The 15352-nt window shown below is 42.0% G+C and overlaps 1 protein-coding gene across 1 annotated transcript in view; it reads left to right on the forward strand.

The window, feature by feature from the left end:
* The window catches only part of LOC143769386 (uncharacterized), a 50041-nt gene that overhangs the window by 15983 nt on the left and 18706 nt on the right, over window positions 1-15352 (forward strand). The window contains exons 2-5 of the mRNA XM_077257858.1: window positions 13034-13183; window positions 13313-13492; window positions 13575-13698; window positions 13782-13879. Coding sequence (XP_077113973.1) covers window positions 13034-13183; window positions 13313-13492; window positions 13575-13698; window positions 13782-13879 — 552 coding nt within the window. The remainder of the gene's footprint in view (window positions 1-13033; window positions 13184-13312; window positions 13493-13574; window positions 13699-13781; window positions 13880-15352) is intronic.

Raw genomic sequence — 15352 nt, forward strand, 5'->3', positions numbered from 1 at the left:
GACACGGTGGCAAATTGTGGGGGTCGGGGCGTCTCTAGGGTCCCTACAAACAAGCCCCAGGCTATACCAGTCATACGAGTTGTCCTATCCATACCATCTGGGGGACAGAGAGAGAGAACATCAGAAACATCCACGAAAGTTGTGAGGACTATCCCGTTGTGCTCAGCAGGGAGGTACTACAACACACAGGCGCTAGTAGGAAGGCTACTGATTTCCACCTGGATAAGGGAACTCTGGATGTGCCTTCAGGCCGGCCAGACTCTGCCTGCCCTGTGAATGGTACTCTGGACTGTGGATGCTGAAGTCTTCAGTAAAGGTAAAGAGACTGCAACCTTTGTGTCCTCGTTATTCATTGCACCTTACATCGTCCACTATCACAACCCTGGGAATACACTTCACCTGTGGGAAGAAACACCATCTAGCTGCCATTACATCTCCCCAGCGGACCCCTAAGCAGCGTCGGTCACCCTGACCAAACACCACAGGTGGCGTCATGAACAATTCCCCTATCTATAAACTCTTTTACTGGACGTCCCTCAAAGGGCCACGGAGCAGGTCGGGCCACCGTGACATCCCCAAAACTGAGAGACTGACCCGGTACCGAGTACCCCATTGCCCTTAACGTGGGAGCGATTCACATATATGTTCTGGTGCACAAAAAGATTAATTTCTTTTTAATAAATGTTTAACATGTTAAAAATTAACATACTGACATCAGACGGTATAGTACGTCCGATGTCAGCTCCCCTGCTTTGATGCAGGGCTCCGCGGTGAGCCCGCATCAAAGCCGGGACATGTCAGCTGTTTTGAACAGCTGACATGTGCCCGCAATAGCGGCGGGTGAAATCACGATTCACCCGCCGCTATTAACTAGTTAAATGCCGCTGTCAAACGCAGACAGCGGCATTTAACTACCGCATCCGGCCGGGTGGTGTTATGATCCTCAGTGGCTTAGGATCACAAATCTAACCAGCTAAGTAAGAAATAATAGGATGAGCTCTGGGGATGTGGTAACTGGACTGACCGCAAACCTGATCCTAACCGCACACACTATAGGTAGCCGTGGAACGTTTCCTGAAATCCTAGACGTCTCTTCACGGCCTGAGAAACTGACTACCCCTAGAGAGAAAGTAAAGACCTCACTTGCCTCAGAGAAATAACCCCAAAGATATAGAAAGCCCCCCACAAATAATAACGGTGAATTAAGAGGAAAAGACAAACGCAGAGATGAAACAGGTTAAGCAAATGAGGCCCGCTAACACTAGATAGCAGAAAATAGCAAGGGATCTGTGCGGTCAGTAAAAAACCCTATACAAAAATATCCACGCAGAGAATGCGAGAACCCCCACACCAACTAACGATGTGGGGGGAGCAACTCAGCACCCCAGAGCTACCAGCAAGCAGAGATATCACATATTAGCAAGCTGGACAAAACTCATCATATACTCGGAAACATATTGAACACAGATGAGCAAAAATAAGCAAACAAAACTTAGCTTCTCCTGGAGAGACTGATAACGGATGTAGACAGGAGAAATCAGAATAGCACTGAATACAACAACAACAGGCAAGGAATGAAGGGCCAGGTGAATTAAATAGGAAACCTGACTAGCAGATGACGAGACAGCTGATCCCAGCCAGAGACCTGCAGAATAACAAAAAGAGCCACCAGGGGGAGCCCAAAGAGAGAACTCACACAGTACCACTCTCGACCACAGGAGGGAGCCCGGAAACAGAGTTCACAACAGGGCGGCCAGAAATGATGTCATCGCCGACCCCTGTCACATGATCGGGGGTCGGCGATGTGTCAGGACAGTAACCATAGAGGTCCTTGAGACCTCTATAGTTACTGATCGCCGGTAGCTGTGAGCGCCACCCTGTGGTCGGCGCTCACAGCACACCTGCAATTCTACTACATAGCAGCGAACAGCAGATCGCTGCTATGTAGCAGAGGCGATCGTGCTGTGCCTGCTTCTAGCCTCCTATGGAGGCTATTGAAGAATGGCAAAAGTTAAAAAAAAGTAAAAAAAATGTGAAAAAAAAAATATATAAAAGTTTAAATCACCCCCCTTTCGCCCCAATCAAAATAAATCAATAACAAAAAAAAAATCAAATCTACACATATTTGGTATCGCCACATTCAGAATCGCCCGATCTATAAATAAAAAAAAGCATTAACCTGATCGCTAAACGGCGTAACGAGAAAAAAAATCGAAATGCCAGAATTACGTTTTTTTGGTCGCCGCGACATTGCATTAAAATGCACTAACAGGCGATCAAAAGAACGTATCTGCACCGAATTGGAATCATTAAAAACGCCAGCTCGGCACGCAAAAAATAAGCCCTCAACCGACCCCCAGATCATGAAAAATGGAGACGCTATGAGTATCGGAAAATGGCGCAATTTTTTTTTTTTTTTTTTTAGCAAAGTTTGGAATTTTTTTTTCACCACTTAGGTAAAAAATAACCTAGTCATGTTCAGTGTCTATGAACTCGTAATGACCTGGAGAATCATAATGGCAGGTCAGTTTTAGAATTTAGTGAACCTAGCAAAAAAGCCAAGCAAAAAACAAGTGTGGGATTGCACTTTTTTTGCAATTTCACCGCACTTGGAATTTTTTTCCCATTTTCTAGTACACGACATAGTAAAACCAATGATGTCGTTCAAAAGTACAACTTGTCCCGCAAAAAATAAGCCCTCACATGGCCAAATTGACGGAAAAATAAAAAAGTTATGGCTCTGGGAAAGAGGGGACTGAAAAACAAACACGGAAAAATGAAAAATCCCACGGTCATGAAGGGGTTAAAAATGTGTCTTCTGCTTTTTCTGGTGTTTTTCTTGTAGTATAGATGTGAATACTTTTCTGCCCAATGATGACAGAAGTATTCTAGGAGTGATACCTTTATTGGCTAACCAGAAAATAATATGTTTGCAGCTTTTAGACCACAGTGGCTCCTTCTTCAGGCAAGATTACAAATAGATTAATAAGAAACAAGCACAACATTTAAAGAATACTACAGCAGGACATTTGTTCAGGGTGGTGGGAAGTGTGATGCCTCCTAAAGATAAGCCAAGGAAATCATATTAGGCATTCTCTTACAGATGGAGAGGCGGTGGGAATAATGTTCTTAGTTATCTGGAGTCCGTCTGGTGGAGGTGTGAATTGTGTCCATGTAGTGACTCATAAATCCAGGTGTTAAATTGAGTCCTAGCGTCAAAGAATTGACATCTTCATTAGTTTGAATTCCCAAATTTTTCTTTCCCTGACCTTTTAGTATTAAGACTTTTAAGTCTGTCATACTGTGTCCAGAGCCAGAGAAATGTTTTCCCACCGGTGTGTCCATTTCATTCCTGATTGTGTGTCTGTGTAGGTTCATCCTAGTTTGTAGTCTTTGCATAGTTTCCCCAATATAGATAATTCCAGGGCACCTCGTACATTGTATCATGTGCACCACGTTGGAGGATGTACATGAAAAGGAACCCGTGACCTTATAGTCCTGATTTGTGTTTGGTACATGGACTATGTCTGTTGGTAATATGTGGGGACACGTTTTGCATTTTTTATTGTTACAGGGGAATGTGCCAGTCACAGATGGTGATGAGAGGACACTTCTGACAAGGAGATTCCTTACGTTAGGGGGATGTTTATAGGAGAGAGGTGGTAGTTCTCGGAATATGTTTTTCAATTTGTGGTCTCTGTGAAATATGGGTTGGAGATCAGCACCAATTTTCCTTAGGATGCTCATGTGGGGGTTGTATGTGACCACAAGAGGTACCCTGTTGTTATCCTCTCTCAGTTTGTAATCCAGAAGGCAGTTTCTTGGGATCCTTGTAGCCCTGTGGATCTGCACATCTACTACCAGTGGATGTTATCCTTGTTGTAGGAATGTATTCTTCAGTGATCGCAGCTGTAGCTCCCTGTCTTTGCTGTCTGAACAGATCCGAATATACCTCAGAGCTCGACTGTAGATGATGGATTTTTTTGTGTGTCTTGGATGAAAGCTGTTCCATCTAAGATAAGCCGGACGTCCAGTGGGCTTGTGGTAAATGGATGTCTGTATGGCGTTGTACTTGATGTATATGGTCATGTCCAGAAAATGTATTTGGGTCTTTGAAAAGTTGTTGGTGAGCTTGATGGTTGGGTGGTACTTGTTGAAGTTATTGTGGAAGGTGAGTAGATAATCTTTTGAGCCTGTCCACATTATTAGCAGATCATCAATGTAGAGGAAGTATGCAAGAGGTTTAACAGAGCAAGATGACAAAAATTCTTCCCCCAGTTTCGCCATAAATAGTTAGCATATTGTCGGGACATTTTGCTTCCCATGGCGCTGTCCTAACACTGTTGGTATAAGTTGTTCCCAAAAGAAAAATAGTTGTGGTGTAGCACAAACCTGATAAATTGCAGTGTTGGTTCTGTGGCTAGATTGTTCTTTTGAAGGAATTATTTGCATGCTGCAATTCCATCCTCATGAGGAATGTTGAAATAGAGAGACTCTACATCCATGGTGGCTAGTCTCAAAAGATGATCTACTCACCTTCCACAATAACTTCAAGAAGTACCACCCAATCATCAAGCTCACCTTCAACTTTTCAAAGACCCAAATACATTTTCTGGACATGACCATATACATCAAGGACAACACCATACAAACATCAATTTACCAATTTATCTTTTGTTCCCACCACTGACTATGATAGTTTTGAAACAATTAAGGACCTCCACCTGTTTGCTCGCAAACTAAGGTAGCGGAAACATTTTGTGAAGGAAGAAAGAAAAGCATCCACTGAGTTGGGTATTCCTGATAACATGCTATCAGATGTACGCCTATTATTTCATCTGGGCGATACGGACTCCAATACTAGAGGGGATGGTCCGTTCACCAATTTGAAAAATAAAAGTAAGAAGATGCCCCCTATTACAAATGATCTTAGCTCGGTTGATGTATTTGTCAACTTGATAACTGAGGAGCTCTTAAAATTACCCAGGTCTATCAACGCAAAACACCATAATTTGTCTAGGGAGGAGATGGTGAGTTTGAACAATCTTGAAAGGGATCTAAGCATAACTATCAAGCCCTCCGATAAAGGGGGGAACTTTGTTCTTATGGATACCTCACAATATAGATCCCTTTGTATCTCGCTGCTGGAGGATCCAGGTGGTTATGAAGTATTATCACATAACCCAAGCAATGAGATAATGACAAATTTAATATAGATGATTAACGAGGGTTTTGAGATGGGGGTGCTGGACGCAAATGAGAGGGACTTCCTAATTCCCACCCATCCAGTCATGGCCACGTTCTACTGCCTGCTGAAGGTTCACAAAGGAGTCAACCCGCTGAGGGGTAGACCAATTGTGACAGGGATCAATAGCATGACACAGAACCTTGGCTTGTATATTGATCAAGTTTTTAGACCGTTTGTAATGGCTTTGAATTCATAAGTGCGTGACACGACCAATCTCCTCAGAAGGCTGGATGGTATCTGTATAGAACCCGATATTATTCTGGGTAGTAAAGATGTAGAAGCTTTATATTCATCTATTTCCCACGAGGTGGGAATAGTGGCAGTGGACGAGCACTTGCAAGCAAGGGGACGCCAGTATAAAAGACACAATGAGTTTGTCTTAAGGGCTTTGAGATTCTGCCTCACGAATAATGTCTTTCTCTTTGACGGAAAGTACTTCCACCAGCTCAGGGGCACAGCAATGAGTAGCCCTTGTGCGCCCACTTATGCTAATTTGCTCCTGGGCTGATGGGAGGAAAAGGTGGTATTTAATGGTACGTCTAAAACCTCAGAAGATAAGGTGGCGCTGTGGTTGCATTATTTAGATGACGTTTTTGTGATTTGGAGAGGTACAGAGACGGATTTTGGGAAATTTGTAGAGAACTTGAATAGTAGTACACTGGGTCTACGTTTCACCTATGAGGTTGACAGATCTAAATTGGCATTCCTTAGTGTCCTTGTCCAAAGGGGGGGAAAACTGTGAAATTATCACAAAGAATTACCGTAAACCCATGGCAACCAATTCCCTTTTGAGGTGGGAAAGTAGTCATCCGAAGCCCCTTTAAAGGGGCATTCTGAAAGGACAGTATCTCTCAGAATTCGTCGGAATTGTTCAGATTTATCCAACTTTAAAGAGCAGGCAGACGACCTAAGATATAGGTTCCATGAGAGGGGGTATCCAGATGATATCTTGGAGGAAGCCTAGAAGTCGTCCCTCTCAAGAGACCGAAAAGACTTACTGATACCCACACCGTCTAAGACAGAGGATAACGTTACACAGTTTGTAACTAAGTTCTCAAATGTATTTGAAAAAACTGACCGTCACATCCATGCATAGACTAAGTGTGAACAGGTGCTGAACCTAGAGTAACCAACTCATATATAGTCAAGCAAAAAAGGCAGCACACTGCAGCGCTAAGACATGAAACATGAAAACTGAACTGCAATACTGCACTAGTTTATTCTCAGCGAGGTAGGCAAGCGTAGGACCTGATATACGAGAGATGCCGTAAAGGGGCTATCAGGTACACATAAAATTGGCCATTTTTATGCGCTAAACGCTCTCATTTTTCATATTTCTAGTGCAGTATTGCAGTTCAGTTTTCATGTTTCATATTTGCATGTCTTAGCGCTGCAGTGTGCTGCCTTTTTTGCTTGACTAAGTTCTCAAATGGGCCGGAGAGATTCGGAATATTCTGCAAAAACATATTCTGCGACCAAGGTTATTAGAGGACTGGGGGGTCTGCCATACCAAGATAGGTTATTACACTTGGGGCTATTTAGTTAGGAAAAACGAAGACTAAGGGGTGATCTTATGTTAATGTATAAATATATGAGGGGACAGTACAAAGACCTTTCTGATGATCTTTTTAATCATAGACCTGAGACAGGGACAAGGGGGCATCCTCTACGTCTGGAGGAAAGAAGGTTTAAGCACAATAACAGACGCGGATTCTTTACTGTAAGAGCAGTGAGACTATGGAACTCTCTGCCGTATGATGTTGTAATGAGTGACTCATTGCTTCAATTTAAGAGGGGACTGGATACCTTTCTGGAAAAGTATAATATTACAGGGTATATATATTGAATTCCTTGATAAGGTGTTGATCCAGGGAACTAGTCTGATTGCCGTATGTGGGGTCGGGAAGGAATTTTTTTCCCCATGGTGGAGCTTACTCTTACCACATGGGTTTTTTTTTGCCTTCCCCTGGATCAACATGTTAGGGCATGCTAGGCTATGGGTTGAACTAGATGGACTTAAAGTCTTCCTTCAACCTTAATAACTATGTAACTATGTAACATTGACAGATATTATGTATGGACACGGACATCAGGGACTCAATTAATCCCTCTCCACAAATTACATTTCGAAGAGGCAAATCCCTAAAAGACAGGTTGGTCCACAGCCACTATCAAAACCCAAGAAATCAATCCTGGTTAGGTAGACAACCCGCAGGTTGTTATAGGTGTGGAAGATGTAAAGAATGTAGTTCTCTTCAGACTAGTAAAACGTTCACAAGTAACAATACCAGTAGAACGTATCAGATCAGACAATTTATTAACTGCCAAACTAAAGGGGTTGTATACAAAGCAACATGTGAATGTGGTCTGGAATATGTCGGGAAAACAAAAAGGGAATTTTGCAGGAGAATAGGGGAACATATCAGAGATATCATTAATAAAAGAGACACCTATACAGCTAATCATGTAAATAGATACCATCCGGGCAACATCAAAAAGATCTCCTTTTTGGGAATTGACAGAATCAATCCCCCATTGATTACTGGGACCAGATGATCCTCCAAAAGGAGTGTAAATGGATCTTCTGGTTACAAACTGTATATCCCAAGGGTCTGGATGACCAACTTTCCTTTACATCTTTCTTATAGTATAGGATGAAATTGAAATAGGGTTGGCAGAGAGGGACAGCCGCCATTGAGTGGGGGCGCCACTGCGCAGGTCTTAGGGGGGCCAACCTCCGTGTTAGGTAGTGTTGAGCTAGTGTAGGGAAACCGTAGGCTGTAGCCCCTCCCCCTTTTTCTATATGCCCCCTATTTCCTATATCTTTTCCTGCATATCAAGTTTTTCTGAGGGTGGTCGTGTGAAGTGTCATGCACATTGTGTTCATCTACTGACTATTTCAATCTCATCATCTCTATACAGATAGATATGGTGTTTGTTGCTATGGGGGTTGCCCTTCTTATGTACAACTCTGTCTCTTAATGCCAGCAGTGTCCCTACATGGTGTATCCCGATAGGTAAATCCTGCACATGATGAAGTGGAACCTTTTCCATTCGTAGCAGAATAATGAGAATGGAAGTGCGATTTGAATCGCCCTGATTAGGGAACGTTACTCATGTACGAACCTTTGACGTCAAACAATGACGAACGGCAAGCGTACACGACGATGTGTGCATGTGCGAATTTAGGCGCCTGTGCAGAACGAGTAGCTTGGAGATGCGGGCGCTGAATCTGTTGACGGCGCTTGCGTTTCACTGACTGCATGTCTGTTAGGTGGCTGCGGTCCCGATTCCGGATACAACGCAGCACCAGAACCGGAAATAGGTATGCATTTGAATACAGGGCGCATTTATAAGGCTGGGTAACGCGAGGTAGTACACGCGCAAAGACAGTGTCTTTTATGGCATAATATACTGACCCCAAGGTTATCCCCTGATGAGGACAACGAAACGCGTCAGGTACAGGGGGAGAAAGTATCCACCACGGTGTTTGAAGTAAAGGATGTTTATAAGAATGACATCGATATGGGTGAGATCTTTCCAAATTTGCCATTCATAGTAAATATATCTGTTATTACAATCCCCTCCATGTGGTGAAGGAGAGTGGTATTAAGCTCTCAGGAGGTATGAGCAAGATTGGGTATATGTATCAACCCACAGCAATTGACACACGGATCACAAGAAAAAAGAATATATACAAAGTATCGGGGTATCCAAAATACGGCTTTATTCAAAAAAATGCCAAATGATATACATAATCAGGAAGAAATAATTACTTTAAAAATATATATTTATATATATAAAAACAAACACATACGCGCAGTACAGGATTATAAGGCTATATATATTAGCCAGAAATGTGGTCCACCATGGCCAGATTTTTTTAGGGGCTGTGCGGTATATACTAAGGTGCAAGTGCAGAGGATGGATTTGTGGAATAATCCTTACATAAGAGGAAAAAAACTTTAAAATACACCACTGTTCGCATAAAATGTATAAAGTGCAAAAAAAATTATTATATGTGCTACTCAAAAAAAATTTTTAAAAATTATTTAAAAAAAAAAAAAAAAATATATATATGGTGTATATAAATTATGGGTAAGGGGTTATTATAACCCTATAAAAATCACAAAACCAAAATTAAGCCATAATTAAAGTGCACTCAACCAAAGTGACACAGTGCAGGGTGGATTTCAGTGATGTGCACACTTGCAAACAGCTGCCAAAGTTCAATGGTGATACCATCTGCTCAATCTAGCATACCTCCGTATGCAACAGCACAGCCAAATAAAAGTTGTTTACCTAAGCCAGGGGGGTCTCCTGTACCAGCGCGTGCCCGACGCGCGTTTCGGAATTTATCCTTCGTCAGGGGATAAAGGATAAATTCCGAAACGCGCGTCGGGCACGCGCTGGTACAGGAGACCCCCCTGGCTTAGGTAAACAACTTTTATTTGGCTGTGCTGTTGCATACGGAGGTATGCTAGATTGAGCAGATGGTATCACCATTGAACTTTGGCAGCTGTTTGCAAGTGTGCACATCACTGAAATCCACCCTGCACTGTGTCACTTTGGTTGAGTGCACTTTAATTATGGCTTAATTTTGGTTTTGTGATTTTTATAGGGTTATAATAACCCCTTACCCATAATTTATATACACCATATATATATATATTTTTTTTTTTTTAAATAATTTTTAAAAAATTTTTTTGAGTAGCACATATAATAATTTTTTTTGCACTTTATACATTTTATGCGAACAGTGGTGTATTTTAAAGTTTTTTTCCTCTTATGTAAGGATTATTCCACAAATCCATCCTCTGCACTTGCACCTTAGTATATACCGCACAGCCCCTAAAAAAATCTGGCCATGGTGGACCACATTTCTGGCTAATATATATAGCCTTATAATCCTGTACTGCGCGTATGTGTTTGTTTTTATATATATAAATATATATTTTTAAAGTAATTATTTCTTCCTGATTATGTATATCATTTGGCATTTTTTTGAATAAAGCCGTATTTTGGATACCCCGATACTTTGTATATATTCTTTTTTCTTGTGATCCGTGTGTCAATTGCTGTGGGTTGATACATGTTTGGGCAGTGATTTCTTCATTGCAATCGGGCACAGCGCACCCTGGTGGTTTGAGGAATTTGAATTTAATGTGGTTATCTCTCTTTTTTGAGAACCAACGTGATGGAAGGAATCGTTTAAACCAACTGTGGGTATTCTGTGTGTCATTTATTTAAGATTGGGTATATGAATATATTGCTCCACCTGGGATTGAATATTGCCGACATTTGATGACCCCTTGATTTATGGTACATTGATCCTAAGGGACACTCAGTTATGGGAGAACATCTCACATGTGGCAAATAGATGGTCCTGATAACATAGATGTAGGATCTAAGCTGTATAAATAAATTACCAGCTGCTGCGTTGATGTGGAGGATATAAGAAGGATTTGTTGGTGGTTTAGGGCCCACTAAAAGCTGATCATATTAATAGAGAACCTGTGTATAGTACAGGTCGTATAGGAATGGACTTGAGGATTAACCATTCATATGTGGTAAACAGATGGCCTTGATAATATGGAGTCAGCATATGGTCCATATATTTAACTATCAGTACCGTGTATATCAGGGTTGTGTGGAATACAGTCGGGCTAATGATTGCCTATAAAAAGCTGATCGCACAAATACAGCACCGGTACAAAATATATGCCATATAAGAACAAGCTTAAAGATCAGCCCTTTTTCTGCATATAGGGGGTGAGTGTGACTAATGCCCCAATATTATATGCACTCCACGTGTTTTTAGTGTTGTATGTCTTATGCACTTGGCACCTTTTTTCTATATATGTGGTGAATAATTTTGGCAAGAATTTTTTAAAATAATTCTATATATTAAAAGTTATGTTTTAGTCCAAAATGCGGAATATAAAAATTTGTATATTGGATTATACCACTGGCTAAATCTTGATCCACATTCCCTTGTAACAATAAAAAATGCAAAACGTGTCCCCACATATCACCAACAAATACAGTCCGTGTACCAAACACAAATCAGGACTATAAGGTCACGGGTTCTTCTCATGGACATCCTCCAACGTGGTGTACATGATACAATGTACGAGGTGCCCTGGAGGTCTCTATATTGGGGAAACTATGCAAAGACTACAAACTAGGATGAACCTACATAGACACACAATCGGGAATGAAATGCACACACCGGTGGGAAAACATTTCTCTGGACCTGGACACAGTATGACAGACGTAAAAGTCTTAATACTGAAAGGTCATTTTAAGGACGACCGAGAAAGAAAAATTTGTGAATTCAAACTAATGAATATGTTCAATTCGTTGACACTAGGACTCAATTTAACACCTGGATTTATGAGTCACTACATGGACACAATTCACACCTCCACCAGACGGACTCCAGATAACTAAGAACATTATTCCCACTGCCTCTCCATCTGTAAGAAAATGCCTAATATGAATACCTTGGCTTATCTATGGACTCATCACACTTCCCACCACCCTGAACAAATGTCCTGCTGTAGTATTCTTTTAGGTTATGTGCACACGTTGCGGATTTACTGCGGATCCGCAGCGTTTTTTTCCGCACAGAAACGCTGCAGATCCGCAAGTGAGTTACAGTACAATGTAAATCAATGGGAAAAAAATTGCTGTGCTAATGGGGTGGAAAATTCCACATGGAAAACGCTGCGGATTAAAAGAAGGACCATGTCAATTATTTGTGCGGATCTGCAGCGTTTTTGTACCCATTCCATTATAGAAATCCACAGGGGTAAAAACACAGTAAATCCACAAAAAATCCGCAGTAAATCCACACAAAATCCGCATTAAAAAATGCATAAATCCGCACCTGCGTTTTCTGCCAAGAGATGCAGAAGCCGCACAGAAAATTCCAGAGGCAAATCCGGAATCTGTGCACATAGCCTAAATGTTGTGCTTCTTTATTATTAATCTATTTGTAATCTTGCCTGAAGAAGGAGCCACTGTGCTCTGAAAGCTGCAAACATATTACTTTTTGGTTAGCCAATAAAGGTATCACTCCGAGAATACTTCTGTCATCATTGGGCAGAAAAGTATTCACATTGATTTTTCTGGCTAACACGGTACCACAATACAATTTGTTATTGTACATTTTGTAATATAGGAAAGCCTAAGGCCAGAAATAAACCCCATAAATCACTGTACATGGAGACTTTGGGATCAGATCATTTCTGTCCGCGTTGATTGTGGAAACAAAAAATCTTTTCTAAAAGCCTCAAACTTCTGTGTGTGAATCAGAGCTGAGATCTAACGTGATAGAAGATTCCAGTGCGGGGAAGACGGGAAACCTTCATATAGACGGCCGGTGGTGATGGAGTCAGTGACCGACTCTGGCCACATATGTCTCTAGAGCCGTAGTAGAAGATGAAGATGTCGTCCTCATCATGAAGTAGTTATTTCTCATGTCGCGTGTAATGAATATCTCCTGCAGTATTGCTAATGCCGATTCCAGGGTCGGTAAATGAGACGAGAATTAGCGTTATGGAAGATGAGTCTATGAGAAACGTATTCAGCTGCCGACTCCGAGGAGGAAACTGCTTGTTGTCTGTGGCCTAAATATATAGGATTTATTAGTAGATGTAAAGAAGGAAACTAAATACTGTAAAATAATAAATCTCCTCATATGTTTCCCTTATTATCTCCAGTAATTGTATTATTACACAGGATTCTTATGATGTTACATTGGCTCATCTTCTCATTCAGGTCTCTACAATATCGGATCCTCTCAGTGAAGATCTTCTACAAAAGAGAATTGTCCTGATTTACCCATCACAGATGGATATGGACAGAGACAAGATGGCGGAGAGGATATTACACCTCACCCTAGAGATCCTCTTCCGGCTTACTGGAGAGGTGAGAGATTCTGATGGCGTCACATTACATCATTCTTATCTATGGGAATAACAGATGGACAGAACTGGAGAGGTGAGGACTCTGGAAATGTCTGTAGTGAGATTTATTAATGTGTCTCTCCATTACCAGGATTACACAATGGTGAAGAAGACCTCTAGTGATCGCTGTCAGGATCCTGTGTCTGAGGGATGGGGAAGACCCCTGAGCCCAATCACGGGGCCTCCACCTCACCCCCTGATCCATGAGGACATCAATGACCAGAAGATCCTAGAACTCATCTACAAGATGATTGAGCTGCTGACTGGAGAGGTGACACTGCTGGGAATGCTGGGACATTATACAGTAACACTATGAAGGGATCGGGGGATGACGGTATCATTGTATGTGTCAGGTTCCTATAAGGTGTCAGGATGTCGCTGTCTATTTCTCCATGGAGGAGTGGGAGTATTTAGAAGGACACAGAGATCTGTACAAGAACGTCATAATGGAGGTTCCCCAGCCCCTCACATCTCCAGGTAATAGACAGGACTAAATACACACGGCCTATAATTATCTGTATGTAAAGAATGAATTCACCCCCTGTATGTGTTTCCTCCAGATCTGTCCAGTAAGAGGACAACACCAGAGAGATGTCCCCGTCCTCTTCTTCCCCAGGACTGTAACCAAGAAGATCCCAGTGCTCCTCAGGATCATCAGGTAGATGGAGAGAAGGTGTCAGGAGATCTCCTCTATGATGTGTAGACGCCGATGAATGCTAACAAAAACGTATAGTATAGAGCCAGGGAAAATAATCAAATGTGTAACATGTAATCCCTGTAACAGTCAAACACTTTAATTAAAAATAATTTTTTGGTTTAAAAATACTCTTCCCACTGCAGACAATACCAAATAACGAACATAATAAAGGTCTTATCAATAACCTAACAATTCCCTATACTTATCTGCTGTCCCTTCCTGGCAGTGGAGGTTGGCACCCTATGAGGTGCGATTATTTGGCGCCCCCACTCCGCGGCGGCTGTCCCCGACTAGTCCTGATAAATCCTATTTTGCTATAGGAGAGAAAACAATAAGCAATATAAAGAAATAAAGGGATAGTGCTTATTAATTAAAAGAAATAGGTAATTGTAAAAATTAAACACCCTCATCCACAGAGTACTGGTTTCTCAAAGATAAACATATCCTATGAGGCCCATACACACTGGATATATATTATGGACTCTCCACAGCTCAACAGGACCTGTACACCAAGTGAGAGGATTATCACCCTATGTATAAATAAATTACCCCTAGCTGTGCAATTTAATTAAATTATGGTATTCGTCACTATTTCTTACCATTTTAATACTATATATATGTCCTTAGAGAATTATCGGGATATTGCGCTGCATACATTGATAACTGGGCGTGCAGTAAACAATAGGTTATCTTTAGACAAGCGCTGACCTGTGCTCTAGACATGAGCGCTCTGGACATCGTGCCACGTATATCTCTGGACGCCGAGTAATTAATAAGATCTGGCGTATGCTGATTCACGCTCCGGACATGAGCGTTCTGGACATCGCGCCACGTATATCTCTGGACGCCGAGTAGTTAATAAGATCTGGCGTATGCTGATTCACACTCCGGACATGAGCGCTCTGGACATCGCGCCACGTATATCTCTGGACGCCGAGTAATTAATAAGATCTGGCATATGCTGATTCACGCTCCGGACATGAGCGCTCTGGACATTGCGCCACGTATATCTCTGGACGCCGAGTAATTAATAAGATCTGGCATATGCTGATTCACGCTCCGGACATGAGCGCTCTGGACATCGTGCCACGTGTATCTCTGGATGCCGAGTAATTAATAAGATCTGGCGTATGCTGATTCACACTCCGGACATGAGCGTTCTGGACATTGCGCCACGTATATCTCTGGATGCCGAGTAATTAATAAGATCTGGCATACGCTGATTCACGCTCCGGACATGAGCGTTCTGGACATCGTGCCACGTATATCTCTGGATGCCGAGTAATTAATAAGATCTGGCATATGCTGATTCACGCTCCGGACATGAGTGCTCTGGACATCGCGCCACGTATATCTCTGGATGCCGAGTAATTAATAAGATCTGGCATATGCTGATTCACACTCCGGACATGAGCGTTCTGGACATTGCGCCAC

This window comes from Ranitomeya variabilis, chromosome 4, assembly GCF_051348905.1.
Source record: "Ranitomeya variabilis isolate aRanVar5 chromosome 4, aRanVar5.hap1, whole genome shotgun sequence".
Classification (NCBI taxonomy): domain Eukaryota; kingdom Metazoa; phylum Chordata; class Amphibia; order Anura; family Dendrobatidae; genus Ranitomeya; species Ranitomeya variabilis.